The following is a 19,246-nucleotide window of genomic DNA, read 5'->3' as shown; positions in this document are numbered from 1 at the left end:
ACAAGAGTAAACTACATCGTTATTTCTTATAGTTTGTCATTGCTTTCATAAACTACCCATCAGCTTACACAAGTATTTAAATTATTGATTGTAGGAAAACCAAGCAAGCCATGTTGAATATCAAATTGAAATAAGCATAGAGTATTCTATGGAAGCATCAGACTTTAAGGAAGATTACAATGACATTAACAACCATCTGAAATGCTATGAAAACATCCACACTGATTGCCATAGCCGAAGACACCCACACTTCCATCAACAAACATAAACACATGATCAAATCCACCATCTTCTAAATCGATTTGTGTCATATACATTGCCGCAGCTGTAAAAAAAATTAAAAGTATAATCACAACCATTACACAAAACATAAAAAAAATATAAAAATTTTATCTAGGACCCGAGATGAAGTCCGGGATCTTTTTCTAGTTAGAAATAAATGCCTAGTTGTTTTGAAAAATAAAAATAAATACACAGTCAGTTGATTTATTTTATTTTGTTACTAAATGTATATCAAAGTGAAAACAATTAACCCTTTTATGTGGATTGGACCAAACCGGCTAAGAAAGGCAGGGTGACCAACTCATCACATTCCCAAACCATACTTGCTCGAAATAGACCCACTCAAACATTTTGCAACAAATCAAAATGAAGACTAGACTAACTAGTAGCAACGTGATAGTACATTAACACAATTAGAACATTTTGCAACAAATCAAAATGAAAAATGTAGAGTCTTAGCAATATGATACATCAACACAATTTGATTTGTGTTTGTCAATGATTTTCCAACCATCACGCTTCTTCCACAATGGCTTAAAATCGTTGCGGTTTTCATGCTTTATTTAAGATATCGACCGATGACAAAGACGGTAAAGAGACGAAAAAGAAACGTACATGTGCAAGATTATTTCATTATTTGAACAAAATTACCATCTTGGCCTTAGCTAAAGCTAAATGACAACTATGTGCTCCATGTAAAGTCTATTAAACGAAATAAACAAACAATCTAATGGAATGACGAAAGCTACACATATCGACATATCGTTCAAGTGGTCATATTTGTTTTAGGGATCCCATATTATTATTGGAGTAGGAAGGAGTTTGTAAATTACCAATTTACCCTAATAAGCTCAAACAATATAGCAAGCTCAAAGGGGTGAAAGGTGATTTCCAAGTAAAGGTAATTATTCAGATATATAGTTTGTGTGATTAATACCAAAAATACTAGTGGTGGTAATAGCATAAACGACGAGGCAAAGCACAACCTCAACGTTTTCCAATGCAAGATGTAAAATGCAACGCCGGATCACGACTATTCCCTTTGCTTTCTCTCTCTCTCTCCTACACCCTACTCTTCTTTACTTTTCAGTTTCAGAGTTTTCGTCTCTTTACTCTCTCTCACCACTGTTCCTCCCTACTCCAGTATTCCGTTCGTTCGATTAGAGGCAAATCCGACCGAACAATTGAGAGATTCACAGCGGAATGCTGCTAGCAGGGCTCATTTCTTGAAATTTTCTTTAAAGTAAAGGAATTCAAGAGATACCCATTTCAAAATCATGCCAGAACCATTGGTATCATCGTCTCCGTCGTCCAATGAAGATAATGACAATACTTTTGCAACAAAGAAAAAAAAATCCGAAGAAGAAACGGAGCCCAAACCATTAGTTTCTGTAGGTAGAAGTAGATCTCAGGCCGCTACCCGTCGTGTGGCTCCGACATCCACCGTTGCCGTTGCTGTTTCCATCCCTGAAACCGTGGCTACAACATCTGGTTCGGCGACTACAGAGAAACATCTCCAGAACGGGGATCTGTACATCGGAAGCTTTTCCGGTAACGTGCCTCACGGATCTGGTAAGTATTTGTGGTCTGATGGGTGTATGTACGAAGGTGATTGGAAGAGAGGTAAGGCATCTGGGAAAGGTAAGTTTTCTTGGCCATCTGGTGCGACTTACGAGGGTGAGTTCAAGTCCGGTCGGATGGAAGGTTCCGGTACGTTCACGGGATCCGACGGAGATACTTACCGTGGCGCCTGGTCGTCTGACCGGAAACACGGATACGGCCAAAAACGTTACAGCAACGGTGATTATTACGAAGGGACATGGCGGCGGAATTTACAAGATGGACAAGGGCGTTACGTTTGGAAGAATGGAAACGAGTACGTCGGAGATTGGAGAAATGGAGTTATAAACGGAAGAGGGATCTTGATTTGGGCGAACGGAAATCGTTACGACGGCAACTGGGAAAACGGTGTTCCTAAAGGTCACGGTGTTTTCACTTGGCCGGACGGCGGCTGCTACGTCGGCTGCTGGAGTAAAGAAAGTAACTTCAATTACAAAAACCCTTTTCAACCCCACCAGATTCTAAACGGAACATTCTACCCAGGAAACAACAGCGCCGGAAAAGATGATAAATTAGGGTTTACCCGCAAGCTCTCTGCGCCATTGTTGGATGAAAATTTTGTGGTTTCAACCGCTAGAAAAAGGTCTTCTGTCGACGGATCAAGAGGAAGCTTAACAGAACGAAACTTCCCCAGGATTTGTATTTGGGAATCCGACGGTGAAGCAGGTGATATCACATGTGACATAATCGATAATGCCGAAGCTTCAATGTTGTACAGGGACGCCATGGGATTAGGTCGAGATGAAATACGTCAGTTCAGAAGAAATCCATGTTGTTTTAATGGCGGCGAAGCAAAGAAGCCTGGCCAGATGATATCAAAAGGACATAAGAATTACGAATTGATGCTCAATCTCCAATTGGGTATCAGGTAAAAAACATTATACGATCACCATTCCAGATTTCCATCCAAACATTCTTCAATCTGTTTCATATTTCATCTTCTTCATCATAATCTTTGATGGGTTTATCAGGTATTCAGTCGGGAAGCATGCTTCCACCATAAGAGACCTTAAAACCACGGATTTTGACCCAAAAGAAAAGTTTTGGACCCGATTTCCACCAGAAGGATCAAAACTAACTCCACCACATCAATCTGCTGAATTTCGCTGGAAAGATTATTGCCCAGTAGTGTTTAGGTATTCTTCTACACATTTTCAACTTCAAAACCTAAATTCAATTCCCATAATCATTCAATAACATAAACTCTTGTTTCTTTTATTAATCCCAGACATTTGAGGGAGTTGTTCCAAGTAGATCCTGCAGATTATATGCTAGCCATTTGTGGAAACGATGCTCTTAGAGAGCTTTCATCACCCGGGAAAAGCGGGAGCTTCTTTTATTTGACACAGGATGATCGTTTCATGATTAAAACAGTCAAAAAATCCGAAGTCAAGGTCAGTTAACAAACAATCTCGATATTTTTTTCAAGTAGCAAAACAACCATTCAAAACTAAAACGTCACATTTTTTTTTCAGGTTTTAATCAAAATGCTTCCAAGTTATTACCAACATGTTTGCCGATATGAAAATTCTCTAGTGACAAAATTCTTCGGGGTCCATTGTGTGAAACCAGTGGGTGGCATAAAGGTAAATAATAATATATGCTGATTTTGATGATTGAATTTAATGAATTTAATTTTGTACTTTTTGTTATAATGTTTGCGCGTTTCCATGTTCAGACTCGGTTTATTGTGATGGGTAATTTATTTTGCTCTGAGTATCGAATTCATAGAAGGTTTGACCTTAAAGGATCATCACATGGACGTACAACTGATAAACCTGAAGATGAAATTGATGAAACTACCACTCTTAAAGATCTTGACCTCAATTATGTCTTTCGCCTGCAAGAAAACTGGTTCAAAGAATTAATCAAGTCAGTACATTTTTCGTCAATTACTGCGTTTTGTTACTTGGGACCAAATAAATAAAATTGGTTTTATTTATTTATTTATTTATTTTTCAGGCAAATCAATAGAGATTGTGAATTTTTAGAAGCAGAGAGAATAATGGATTATAGTCTTCTAGTTGGCATGCATTTTCGTGATGATAACACAGGGGACAAAATGGGTTTGTCACCATTTTTATTACGCAACGGTAAATTTTCTTTGGTGAGAAATTAAACTTTATTTTTGTAGTGGCAAAATGGTAATTTTGAATACAATTTTAGGAAAGAGCGATTCATACCAAAATGAAAAGTTCATGCGCGGGTGTCGGTTTCTTGAAGCAGAGTTACAAGACATGGATCGTGTTCTTGCTGGCCGGTATGTTTCCTCATGTTTAATTCCTGTTTTTTTTTTTTTTTTTTTTTTTTTTTTTTTTTTTTTTAAAGAAAAAAATTAATTTGATCAAGTCAATGACATGATTAATTTTTATAATGTGACCACATTGAGGTGTCTTGAATTGCATTATAAGTGTGGTATAATGGCAAGGTAGTTGAGCACTTCTTGATGACCATTTTAATGGTCTTTATGTTGACAACTATTCAATATTTATTCACGATTCATTAATGGTGGTTGGCATCTCATTAATTTAAATCGGTTCTTGGTTGGTTATATATATTAGATGTTGGTCAATAGACACAACATTTTTGTTTGTGGGGACATCCGTGTATTACCTTCTAATTCCGTTTCCAGACAACTTATATTTCCTTGATCATGACATTTTCTTACTAAATTTGTGGAAAAATAATCTCGCAAATTCTCTCGTCGATCCATATGGCATGTGGTCAACGCTTGACTTGATCAATCATTAAATAAAAAAAAATAACATCTGTTCGACAGCAAGTAGTTCATGTTGTTTTGGTACTCTATTGTTTTCACATATAATAAACATACCTAAATTTTTTTTTTTTTTTTTTTTTTTTAATGAAATTGTTAGGAAACCGTTGATTAGACTGGGAGCAAACATGCCAGCGAGAGCCGAGAGAATGGGCAGGAGAAGCGATTTTGACCAATATACCCCTGGTGGATTTAACAATTTCACCCCCTCGAGAACCGGTGAAACTTACGAAGTAGTCCTCTACTTTGGGATCATCGACATTTTACAAGATTATGATATAAGCAAGAAGCTTGAACATGCATACAAATCCTTGCAAGCGGACCCCACGTCCATCTCGGCTGTGGATCCAAAGCTTTATTCCAAGAGATTTCGTGATTTTATCGGAAGAATCTTTGTTGAAGACCGATGAAGAAAGGATTCAATCAATGTTTTGAATCAATGATCGGGCAGTTCGGGCGGGTTGGGGTGTTTGTACATGTCGGGTGAGGGGAGATTGGGATTCGGATTCGTATTCGATTTCGTTATGTGTTATTTTTCTTGAATTATTTCCTTGAAATTTTTTGTGGGTAGCAAGGAATATATGTGAAGAAATTAAAAAAAAAAAAGGTTATAGGAGGGAGGGGGTGTTTGGTAATAAGAGAAATGTACAGGGGTGTTATAGAGTGAAAACGATGGTGGGTATTTTGGTAATATTACAATTTTTATGAAAGCAGAAACTGTAGCAGAAGTGTGTATGGTTGAATGACTTTTGCTTTTGTTTTTGCATGAAAAGAAGTGAAAGCAAGAGGTTGGAAAACAACCATTTGTGGTGAAATTACTGTTTAGCCCCTTGGACCCATGGGTGGTTTTTTAAATAATATTTATTTTTATAAGAAAATTTGGAAATGTTTAAAGGAATAAAAACAGAAGGAGTAGGGTAGGGTGGTGATATTGGACGTGACAGCACGTTGTCTGTTATTCATGTTTCTGGGGGCAGGGGGTATTGTGTCATTTCAATTGGTCTACGGAGGTCAATATCAGAAGGGGGAGAGGGTAAAAGTGTAAATTGATGGAAAACAGTTAGGGGTAAAAGTGTAAATTAGAGGAAACAGGGTGGCTGGCTTTTACCAACTTTGTTGACCGAGACATGGCCTCTTTTTTCGTGTCTTATGCTTTCAGAGATCCGAAGCATGGGTCTGAAACCCTAAAGGACTTGTCATTTTTTATTATTAGTTTTCAAAATTTTCAAAGGTTTTTTAAATAACGTGTAAAAAGATTATGAATAAATAAAAAAGAAAGAAATATGTTACACTTGTTTTAAGTGTTTATATTATTTTAATGTTTTAAAAGTCACAATCTTGCAAATATCTTATTGCGTCTTTTGATGAGCGATCATGTTATTTGATATTCTTTTATCCAAATTATGAAGTATGCACTGATATAAAAAAAATCTTGATGTCAGTAAACCTATCATCAAAATATCTTTATAATCTATATATTTATACGCATTAGTATATTCCATGTATAATAACAATAAAATTCTGGATATTCCAATATGAGAATGATTAAAAAAGTTCATCAACAGTCTACTTTAGCCTGTCAAAAAAATATTAGTTTTTTTAAGCGATAAGATTTGAACCTAAGACCGAAGATTATAGATTTTCTTTGATCTCTTTTATTTTTATAAAATGCACTATTAAATAAATGCTTGCATCCTATTTTATGTGAATAAGATAATATAACATACAAAGTTGATCTCAGCAAAATTCGTTGAATGAAGTTATGTTGTAAATGTTAAAGACTTATTTGCCGGAGGTGATCTTTGTTGCAAAGAGTTAATCCTTCTTGTTTTACTTCAATTAAGATTTAAAAAGAAAAAAGAATAAAAAAAAAATATGCTAATCTCAATTACCATAGTGAAAAACTAGCTAAATGTTTAAATAGCTATTGATTTCGCAGATAGGAACTGTGAAACCAATAAATATACTGAGAACTCATCAATGGGTAGAGAAAAAAAAAATCGAAAAAAATCTTATTGTGATGCAAAATAGGCCGCGAAATGGTCCTCGTATATAATGCACATTTTCCCCGTATTTCTTTAATTTTAGATTATTTTTCGGTGAAAAAAACCGTACAGTTAACTATTCTTTTAGAATGTTAATAGATTATCTGAAAAAAAAATAGTTTTGTAGCTGAAAAAAATGTTTTTCTTAAATTATAAGTTAGCTGATAATTAATAAACCAGCTGATAAAGTAATAATTTGTTAATAAAACTGGTTGATAAGTTAGATAAAAAAAAATAAATTTACATAAAAATATAATTAAAAAGTAACATTGTATTGTAAATCTATAAAATATGTCTAAATCAAGACTCAAATATCATGTTTCAGTATTATATTAACAACAATTAAACATGAAACTTTTTTAGCTTTAATTATTATTCTTAAACTTCTATTCCAATTTTATCTTAAACTATATAAAATAAGTTTAGTTTTATAGTGCCAAATAATTTCATTTTTGGCAAAGTTCAATTGTCATTGTACAATGAGTGAGATGGCAAACGGGCAACAAGCTGTGCCGCTAAGCATTTTTGAATGGTAAAACTAATTCTTTTAAAGCCAAATAATTAAAAAATCCATCCTATAAATCTAAAGTAAGTTTATTATTAAAGATTTAAAATGTTTATTCTATATGAAAAATATAAATCGTAACAAAGTTCTAATATTTATTAAATATATCATATCCATATGTTAATACACAAAAGATTCTACAACTTTATTTGTGAAAAACATTTACATATATTTTTTTTTGTTAGAAAGTTGCATTCTCATAAATTTATATATAGCATTTTTAAATTAATATCAATTTTTATAATAATAAAGAATTTTATACATCTATATATATATATATATATATATATATATATATATATATATATATATATATATATATATATATATATTTGAAAGTGTATCATGATTACATACATAAATATGTCATTAACGTGAATGGGCAACAAATTAACAACTAAAGATTGGGTAGAGTTTATAGTGGAGATCTGAATACTCATTGGATTGTATAAACATTTTCCGAACTAATATATATACCATATGTTTGGGTTACAAGAAATTCAACCTACGATAATTTCAAGGGTACACTTACGAATCTAAGCATGGAAAACGTAAGCCAAATTTCTAGAAGATTCTGAGTTCATATGAAGAAAACGAGAACTAAAAAGGTCTTGTTTCCTCCTCAAGAGAAGAGTCGTTTTTATATAAAACGATAAGCAAGGTTTTGTTTTAGTGTTGACCATCATGTGTTGCTTTGGAAACAAGTCGATGGAATCTGAAATTAATGAGGAAATCAATGGTTTCCAAAACTAACGATCTTAGTCAGTTTTACCATAACCATCATTAAAACTTCGAATTTTCCACTATGTACCCACTTGTAAAATCCGAAAAGTTTTTAGGGCTTTGCCCCTTGGACCCTGCTAGGTGCGTTGTCCCTTTGGAAACCCCGGACCTAGGGGCGCTGCCCTCGGACCCCCGAATTGTCGTCGAACCGACTTCTAATTCGATCTTATACATGCGTGCACTTCGTACATACACAAACATATATTAGAGTACAAATTATGGAACCCTCTAGCTCACGTCTAACTTCCAATTACACAGAATGTCCTTATGACACTAAAATCACCAACAACATCTTCAGTTTCTAATCAACAAATTAAAAATGGAGTTGAAGTTTTCGTAGTATTATCCAACACCCATAAACAAGTTAATTTCCTTTTGAACGAGTAACGACTATTGAGATGATGCGACTTTAAATAAAATAATACGTGATCTATTATTCGATACTCATAAATCCATTACGAAAGTAATTTCGTACACCCATGTTTGATAATGCTTATCATTTATTTCAAATACTTCGAATTTTTTTAAAATAAATTACTATAAGAATTATTAATTCAAAGTTACTAACAAGAATATATTTAGTTTAATAACATATATTTATCAATATTTTAATTATAACTGCGCAACACGGAAAATAACGCATAGCGGGTCAATAAGTGCATCAATAATATGTATTTTTGGTAGCTTTTACATTAGTGTTTTTTAAACATAAAACCCTTGAAAACTAGAGATATTTAAAATCAAAGCTTTTTTTGTTTGCTTGTTAATTAATAAGCTTATGGTAAATTCTATCATTTTTATCTTAGCAATTGGAGTCTAATAGTTGAGGAGTTTGGAATTGGAGTCTAATAGTTGAGGAGTGAAACTTAACACATGATGTTTAGGATTCAAACTAAATACATCCAAAATATTGTTAGGTGTTGCTTTTTTTTCTTCAAAAAAACTACTTTTGACCACTTCCTGCGCCGTGCAACACATGACATTTCGCAACTATTTATTTTTTAGAAGACTTCCAACTTAAAAACTGTTTCGTGTGTGCTATGTGGCGCAACACTGGATCATCATTTTCAAACCGCTTCCCACTTATTTTAAGTTGTATTATTCAACTTAGATTTGTTTTAATTTGTTTAACAACATATTTATTATTTTAAAAATATCTAAATAATATTATAAACAATTTGAATATATTTTACATAATTTCAAAACCGTTTGATAAATTTCATATTATTAAAATATATACAAATTATAAACAATTTGAATATATTTTACAAGAGATACAATACTTTTTTCTTCAAAATTCCACTAAAAACCTCTTCCATTGATGATGTTTTAAGGCCTTTTCTAATAGCTCGATTTTAAGAAATCGGCCATGCCAAATAATATGTTTTATTGAATTGACATAAAATAAACTAAATACACTAAACAAATAACCTAGTTGATCCATTGATTTTCATCACATAATTAGTTGGATGCCTTGCTATAATTTACAAAATCCTTATTATATCTTCAAGAATGATCACCACTAACCACAAATATAATGGATGTCATGTTAGTATCATCTCATCGCCATATACAACCACATTAGTTTGGTTGTGATGTTGACCACATTTCACCACATGGTGATGCTTTAACATTTCCCTACATTAACATGAAGTGGTATTTACATTCCACCAAATTGCCGCATCAACATATTTGTGGTTAGTCTTAAGTCGGTACTTATTAGAAAGCCTCTAGCAAAACCTTTTTTATCAAACTATTTAATTCAAACATACTCTTTAATCAGACCTAATTCAGTAAGTGATTTCCAAAAAAAAATCAATCTACAAACAAAAGCTTTAAAACAAATGTTTTATGAACAAAGAATAATAATTTATGAGCATGAGCTCGAACGGAGATAAAATATTCAACTTATAATTTAAACACTTATATAACAAAGTTAATAAAGTGGGAGCAAAATATTAATCGAAGGAGGCAACCCCAAATGTCATGCTTATACTTGATAGCTGATACTCAAACTCAATTCAAGTCAACTCCATAACATCACAATGGTAATATATTATATAACTATATAAGAAAGTTATTTAATTTGGCCATCCAACACTTCTTTTGTCAATTTAAGCTTTTTTATAGTTAATCTGGTTAGCATAGAATTATATTATTCAAATAAATACTTCGTCTATTTCAACATGTCAATTTTAAAAATTATAACATCAGGATACACCTCAAATAACTTTTGACCCATCCGTTATATATTTTTGCCAAACTTTTAAATAGACAAAATTACATAAATGGTCCTCATGGTTGACAAAATCGATCAATTACGGTCCTTATGACGAATTCTTTACACGGATGGTCCTTGTGGTTTCAAAATCTTGCAAAGATGGTCCTTTTGACTAACGGCGTTAACTTTTTCAGTTAAGTCCTATGTGAAATGACATATTTGTCCTTCATGCATAAGGACGCTTTATGTAATATGTTTCTACCATAGGGACCATTTATGTAATTTTCTCTATTATTTATTATTTTTTTTTATTTATTTTAATTATATATTTAAGGATTTAGATTTGTTTAAAATTATTGTTTAATATATATACATGCTAACATTTTTTAACGTTTTGCTCAAATTATTTTTTCTAATCTTTTTGACATTTTCTTCAAGTAAATTTATTAATGTTTTTTATTTTGACGTTTTATTCGAATATTATTTATTTATTTATTTGACGTTATGTTCGAATACATTTTTCAACATATAGTATGTTTATATTTGTTAAAGGATTTCATGGCTATTGTAATTATAATTCGTAACTTAATTCACTTTCAATTATGTTTTCATTTTTTTTTCTTTTATCAGGTTATATAATTATTATTTTTAATTCAAATATTTAACTATATAAGGTTGTATAATTATTATTTTGGTAAACTAATTTATTAACATTTTTTATAAAAAAGTGTAAAATGTTTGTTAAACGTGAATATGATTAATATAGATTAGGTAGACATAGGCTAAGCGGAGACTGCCTCACAACGTTGCCGAGAACGACCAGGTCATTTCACATTGGATTTAAATGTAATTATTTCGAGTTATTTTTTTTGTTTTTAGCTGTGTTGTAAAAAATACAACTAGGTCCCGATTAATCTCAGATTAGTCCCTAAACACTACCTGACCGATTAGACGTCCCTTGCGTTGTGATTTTTTACAACACTGCTAGAAACAAAAAAAAAATAAATAATTACATTTAAATCCCATGTGAAATGACCTGGTCGTTCTCGGCAACGTTGTGAGGCGGTCTCAGCTTAGCCTATGTCTAACTAATCTATATTAATCATATTCACGTTTAACAAACATTTTACACTTTTTTATAAAAAATGTTAATATATTAGTTTACAAAAATAATAATTATACAAACTTATGTAGTTAAATATTTGAATTAAAAAATAATAATTATATAACCTGATAAAAGAAAAAAAAATGAAAACATAGTTGAAAGTGAATTAAGTTACGAATTATAATTACAATAGTCGTGAAATCCTTTAACAAATATAAACATACTATATGTTGAAAAATGTATTCGAACATAACGTCAAATAAATAAATAAATAATATTTGAATAAAACGTCAAAATAAAAAAAAAACATTAATAAATTTACTTGAAGAAAATGTCAAAACGATTAGAAAAAATAATTTGAGCAAAACATTAAAAAATGTTTATATATATATATATATATATATATATATATATATATATTAAACAATAAATTTAAACAAATCTAAATCATTAAATGTATAATTAAAATAAAAAAAAAAAATAATAGAGAAAATTACATAAATGGTCCCTATAGTAGATACATATTACATAAAGCGTCCTTATGCATGAAGGACAAATATGTCATTTCACATAGGACTTAACTGAAAAGGTTAACGTCGTTAGTCAAAAGGACCGTCTTTGCAAGATTTTGAAACCGCAGGGACCATCTGTGTAAAGAATTCGTCATAAGGACTATAATTGGTCGATTTTGTCAACCACGAGTACCATTTATGTAATTTTGTCTTTTAAATATAAACTATTTTGATACGTTAATACGCAAAGAAATGACCGTGATATTGTTTGCATAAAGTTTTTGTCCATACTATAGTTATTGGAAAAACTATTTCCCATTCTAGTATTGTTTCAAAAGTATTTTCCATATTAGTATTTCTTTCTATTTTTTTACTTCTCATTTTTTAATGTTTATTTATTTTAAATACCCCATTTCTCTCCCTTTTTTCCCCCTTTTTTAGTGTTTCTTTATTATTATTTTTTAAATAACAGTTTTATTTAAGTACTTTTTACCCTTTTTTATTTTTTATTTTTTTTTTAAAATTACAGCTTTTTTAACTTTTTTATTTTAAAAATCCTTTTTTATACAAACCCTTGATAATCAAATTTTAGCCATCATAAATTGAATATACAATATATTTTAAGGTGTACAACTCCAACATTACACATATAATGTTTTTAAGGTAAAAAAAAACTTTGACATCTTTGTTACAAAAGAAAAAAAACATCACAATTAAAAAAAAAAACTCTAATATCGTTTGTTACAAAAAGGAAAACGTCACAATTAGCTTGAACTTGAAAAAAAGACATGTTTTTTTTTTATTATCCTTACCCCTAAAATGAAACAACGAACATAACAGAAGAAGTACAGAAGAAAAAAAAAGACAAAAACACAATCTAGGGCTCCACTCCCATCACTCTTTCGCCAACAGCCTCCTCCGCCTATCGCCGACAACCTGCGGCCTCCTGCACCTATCGTCGGCCACCTAGAGCCCTAGATTGCGTTTTCGTTTTTTTTTCTCTTCTATTCATTGTTTCGTTCCAGTGGCAAGGATAATCGAAAAAACGTGTCTTTTTTCGTTCAAGTTCAAGCTAATTGTTACGTTTTTCTTTCTGTAACAAACGATGTTAGAGTTTTTTTAATTGTGTATGTGTGTGTATGTTTGTGCGTGTTTTTTTTTGAAACAAACGATGTTGAAGTTTACTTTACCTTAAAAACATTATACGTGTAATGTTAGAGTTTTACACCTTAAAATATATTGTATATTTAATTTATGATGACTAAAATTTGATTATCAAGAGTTTGTATAAAAAACGGATTTTTAAAATAAAAAAGGTAAAAAAGCTGTAATTTAAAAAAGAAGAAGTAACAGAGGGTAAAAAAACTTAAATAAATCTGTTATTTAAAAAATAATAATAAAGAAACAGTAAAAATGTGAAATAAAAGAGAAAAAGGAGAAAATGGGGTATTTAAAATAAATAAACATTAAAATAAATGAGAATTAAAGAAAAATAAAAAAATATTAATATGATAAATAATTTTGAAACAAGAATGGAAAATAGTTTTTCCAAGAAACCTATTATGGACAAAAACTCTGTTTGCATAGGAATCTATAACGTTGCAAATTTAATTACAAAATTAATTAATAACATTTATAGAAGATAAATTTATTATTTACCGTCTTAAATAAATAATTGGATAATGCTTATTTATTATGTATTAACTATTAAGTCAATCCCACAACAAATAAATGAATATTTTTTTCAATTAAATAAATATTATTTAAATAAAATCTTATTAATTTGGAATTAATTAGATTTAGTTTTGGCTATAAGCTAAATATAAGAAGGATTTTTATTTTTTAGTGCTCATAATTTGCATATGAAAAGAAACTTTGAAAACTCTCTCTCTCTCTCTCTCTCTCTCTCTCTCTCTCTCTCTCTCTCTCTCTCTCTCTCTCTCTCTCTCTTCTCTCTCTCTCTCTCTCTCTCTCTCTCTCTCTCTCTCTCTCTCTCTCTCTCTCTCTCTCTCTCTCTCTCTCTCTCTCTCTCTCAACTTGAGACACAAGATAAGGAGTGTTAGTTTTGTAAGTTGGGAATCTAGCACGTAGTAATTGTTTTTTCTTATCCTGTATGGATCTACTATAAAAACTATATATCTTAATAACTAGCGTTTAGTTCATCGATGTAGTATACTATATGGTTGTTAAAATGTTGATATAAGTTGTTCTAATGGGATCAGTGACTTTGATGATTAAAAATTTAAAAACTGATTTTTGCTTACAACGTATTTTTTTAGTATTAAATCAATCGGGTTAGATGTTTGTAGATTTTTTAAGTTAAACATGAACTTGCTTGTGAAATGCAGGTGGAGATTCTTAGGTTATGTTTATCGTTGCCAAAAGATTTAAAATGACATAAAAAGACTTTTAGAAAAAAATATGATTTTATAATCAACTAAGGATATATTTAGAAAAAAAATTTAAAACTCTTGAAAAACTAGTCTAAGGGGCTGTTTGTTTTTTGTCTACAGATCCGTATGATCAATGGTGCGCAAACCATGTGCAGACATATGACCTTGTAGATTGTTAGTTTTTTTTAGAAATGCACATGCCTAAAATCGTCTGAACGAGGTCTTCTTGGCATAGACATGGACCAATGCCTTCTAACGTCTTCGCAACCCGTTTAACCCTAACAAAAAAAACGTAACACGCTCTTTTCTCTCAGTGCCTCCATATCTCTCCTCACCATCCATCGTTCCTCCATTGGTCGTCCTCCCCCTTTCGACCAACCACCAGAATCGTTGTCCACCAGATGCATACCGACGCTGCTTTGGCGACCAGCTACACCTTCGCTTCCGATGCATGTAGCCGTTGAAAGCTTCTCTACGCCAACCAGTGCTCGCCCAGACTGATATCCGCTTACCTGATCCTCTGTCCACTGTTGGCTTCATCCACAATGTAACACTCCAAAAATTCAAAAAAAAAATTAATATTTTAAAAACAACCATTAATCATAACTGTTTACAAAAAGAGTCATTGTTTCAAAAGTAAAGTAATATTAGAGTGTCACAAAAATTCATATCGTGAAAATAGGAAGATGAGCGTGAACAGACATTCGCTTTCCCACGATCCTCAGAAGTACCTGAAACAATAAATTAAAATTGTAAGTCAAACATTAGTGAGTCCCTCAAAGTACCAACACACCACATAACAAACAAAGCATGCAAATATGAGTCTTCAGCCTGACTGGACCACCTCGCTGGGCCTACATCCTATTTGGACCGCTCTACGAGTCTTCAGCCTGACTAGACCGCCTCGCAGGGCCTACAACCAATCCGGACCGCCCCAGGTGTCTTGGCCTTCAACACAAAGCAGGACCGCCTCAACTCAACCACAATATGTCGACATCAGTAACAAACAAACATAAACACATGTGACATCCCCATTTTTCACGGCCAGAAAAGAGCGATTTTGTTTATGCTTTGTAAAAATCAGAGTACTTCTTTTTATAAAAATGTTGCGGAATTTGTTCCCAGAAAAACACGATAAATACGTTATCAAACATTTTCGAAGAAACGTATTTTATTCATTTTAAAACCTTTGGGATGTCATCGTCAATACAGAAAGATAAGCATAAACAGAACTCACATTTATTTACACTAGTGATCTACATCTCTTTAATCTCTCAGTGTAATGTGACTTCATATCAACACCTGTGATATAAATAAACTGAGTGGGTCAGGTTGGGAAACCTAGTGAGTACATAGTGATCTACATCTCTTTAATCTCTCAGTGTAATGTGACTTCATATCAACACCTGTGATATAAATAAACTGAGTGGGTCAGGTTGGGAAACCTGGTGAGTACATAGGGTTTTCAACCCACAATAATATAATTATTATGTTTAAACAATCAAACAATCAACCCAATTACCCATCCCCATTATCTTCTTTAGTCTTAAGGATCTACCCTAAGAATCAACTATTCCTTGTTTATTTATTCCTAAGGATCATCCTAAGGAATCGGCACGAAGTCCATCGTTACCAAGGCTTGTAGATTATAACTGGTGAACACGTAGTCCAAAACATCTGGTAAACACTTAGTTCAAAAGTAACTAGTGAACACACTTAGTTCAAAATACCTAGTGAACACACTCAGTTCAAAGATACGTAGTGAACACACTCAGTTCAAAATACCTAATGAGCACCTAGTTCAAAAACACCTATAGGTTACGAGCTTACTAGCGTTCCACCGGACCGTCTAGTATCGCCCATGGTCATCATCTATACTCCACTAGATGACTGGATCACTGACAACATTGATGTCTCCCATCGTATTATCACAAAACAATTATTTCATCTACCCATGTTTTACCCAACACATTTTGTAGATATAAAATACATATGCAGTTTAAATCATTTAAAACATGTATAAAAATCTTTCACCCAGCATAGACAGCAAGTATTCAAACAATATGCAAACACAACACGTAATTTATATTAAAATACTTCATATCTATGTGTAAGATGAAAGGGACTATGCACTCACCTGATAAGGTGATGACTCGGTACTCGAACAACACTTTGTTACTGTTAAAACAATTTCCCTCAGACAAAACCTAGTATCATTACCACCAGAGTTTAGTCTGACGTTAACCGCGACTAATTAATAGTCTAGATATTATTACTATTATATAAGCGTTAAGAAACATTCTTATATAACTCATAATAATAGCCCAAATACTCGTTATAAGTTCCTAATAACGTTACTATATTAAAACATAAGCTATACTAAAGATAGGGTAGGCATAACTCACTTACAACGGGTTTTTTTCAAAACCGGGCGCCGCTGGAGCAGCGTTCCCGAGCTGAAAGGCTCTTCTTCTCGGAGCCGTTGGGCGCTCCGGGGCTTCCGCCTCGTGCTAGGGAGGTTCCCTAGGCTTTTCGGGGGGTTTCGGGGCTTAGAGAGAGAGTATAGAAAGAGGAATGAAGGGTTAAGGTGTGAGGAATGAAGGGTTAAGGTGTGAGGAATGAAGGAGACGGGAGTTTCTATTTATAGGAGGCTGGAGGGTCACTCATGTCGTGAATTTTTGATATTCACGTCGTGAGCCAGGCTGGCTACAGCCAGACAGAGCCTAGTGCTGACACGTGGCATCGTACACAGGGTGGAAATCAACTGATTTTCAAAAATTCATAACTTTCGCATACGAACTCCGTTTTCGACGTTCTTTATATCCACGCGTAGGTAAAAACAAGATCTACAATTTTCATTTAGATTCCGTTGGCTAATTCTCGACCGATCTCAAATTTAACAGTAGGAGGAGTTTAGACTGCTAAATGACCACGAAGAATTCGTAACTCCTTCATACGGACTCCGTTTTCGTCTATCTTTTTACCATTGAGTTCCTATTAATGAGATATTCAACTCTCATTTAGGTCACTTAAGCCAAAAACCGCTCAAACTAAAATTCGAGTTTCGGGCCGTGCACTGCTAAGCCGAATCTTAGAAAAATCATAACTTCTTCATACGAAGTCAGATTTGGGCGTTATTTTTATGGATTTTCTCGGTTTAACATATTCTACGAATTTCTTTTAGATCACTAAGGCTAAAAAGTCCTCCATCATAAATTCACTATTTACGTCTCCCGGTGCCGTGCCGGTTTTGCCGAAAAACTTCGACGGGCCATAACTTCTTCGTTATAACTCGGATTTCGGCGTTCTTTATATGTACGGAACCCTGAGACATATTCTACAACTTGGTTAATATTATTTATTCTAAATAATCATTTGTCTAAAAGTCATTTTCGACCCCTATTATCTCTAAATTGAGTAGCCCGGATCTACGGGCGTTACAACACAGAACCAACAAAATATAGATAACCATGCAGATCTACTACCCTATCACATACTAGCATAACACTATCTTATAACTAGGATAAATAATATGGTGGACCAACATCGGTGACTTTGACCAACGAGTATAGTAAGGAAAACTCACCTCTTAGTCTGAAAAATGTATCTGGCAGAACACAACTCCGAATGACAACTCAACTGGTCACCTAAACACCAAATAGTGACCAATATCAAATATCACCCAAATTACCTAAAATACCCTTAGGTTAACTTTTTCAAAGGTCAAAGTCAACAAACCAACCGAGTCAACCCAGCCGAGTACGCTGGGCGTACTCATCTGCACGCGGGGCATACTCCATTTAACTTAGAAGTCGGGATGTTGACTGCATAAGCACAACATACCACTTGGTATTCCTGTCGTACGCACCTGGTCAACTCATTTTCTTATTAAGAGCTTAATACATCAATTTCATACGTCCAAAGTCAGATCCAAGCCCCAAATTTGTCTTTCACCATAAAGTTTCCAACTTTATCGTCTTGCATGGCTAATAAGTGCTCAACACTAAAAAAAACCTTAACTACTTAACCCATTAAGACCTTATAGCACATGCATGGAAGGGAAGAAATGATCAAGACCAGATTTTTATGCTTATAAACACCTCAAAATGACTGAAAGGACAACTTAAATGGATTGAAGCAACTCATACTCAAAATACCCAACTATGGAGACCAAAAAGGACACAAAATTCAAGGCTAACCTAGATTTATGCATAGCTTCATCAAGTTCAAAGCTTTTTACCTCAAAGTGATGACAAATGTTGATGGGATCATAGATCCAAATAGTCATGGTCCTTCAAGATGATCTTCTCTTTTTCCTCTCTCCTTTAAGGTAACCAAACACACACACACACACACAAGTTGGGGGTTGATGATAAAAGGTAGATTGGGGACTTAAGGATGTTTAAATATGGTCCAAGCCCTATAAATTAGGGTTTGTGGATCAGACACGTACGCCCCACATACATGAACTCGCCCCAAAATTACAAAAATGCCAATATGGGCAATTTTGCAAGCTTTCTCATGCACAAGGGCCAAAATGCAGCAATTTTTCATATTTATGGTTAAAATTGAAAATACCTCATCATTGAAATGTTACACACAGGTACGAGAAATCTATTCTGTAACGCCCCAAAATACGAGCCAAAAATTTCATTTTTGAAAACATATATTTAGCAAAACATTCGAATAAAACGTTTACTGATCATAACATTCTATAAAGATATCGCATGTCTGAAAAAAAAACATTTCAATAACATAAAAATGTCAGAGTACACATCCCCAGGAAGGTCTCATGATGCAGAATACGAAACATGTGTGTGATGGGCTGCTACCGCGCCAGCTCCTTCCCCTTCGAAGAAGAGGTACCTGAAACCAAAACTGAAAACTGTAAGCACGAAGCTTAGTGAGTTCCCCCATCGTACCGCCTATCATACAATCACCTAT

The 19,246-nt window shown here is 33.1% G+C and overlaps 1 protein-coding gene across 1 annotated transcript; it reads left to right on the top strand.

Moving 5' to 3' along the window:
* The first annotated feature begins 1,230 nt into the window (after positions 1-1,230).
* Positions 1,231-5,493, top strand: LOC145057587 (phosphatidylinositol 4-phosphate 5-kinase 1-like). The gene is made up of 8 exons (XM_079005453.1): positions 1,231-2,770; positions 2,874-3,038; positions 3,131-3,296; positions 3,378-3,488; positions 3,581-3,774; positions 3,865-3,995; positions 4,069-4,162; positions 4,779-5,493. Exons 1-8 carry the CDS (start codon positions 1,560-1,562, stop codon positions 5,086-5,088), a joined length of 2,382 nt encoding a protein of 793 aa, XP_078861579.1. The 5' UTR covers positions 1,231-1,559; the 3' UTR covers positions 5,089-5,493.
* The last annotated feature ends 13,753 nt before the right edge of the window (positions 5,494-19,246 follow it).

The sequence above is a fragment of the Lactuca serriola genome, chromosome 6, assembly GCF_051521515.1.
Source record: "Lactuca serriola cultivar US96UC23 chromosome 6, Lser_US96UC23_V15, whole genome shotgun sequence".
Classification (NCBI taxonomy): domain Eukaryota; kingdom Viridiplantae; phylum Streptophyta; class Magnoliopsida; order Asterales; family Asteraceae; genus Lactuca; species Lactuca serriola.
Note: the sequence above shows the minus strand (reverse complement) of the source record. Positions and strands in the feature narration are given on the sequence as shown.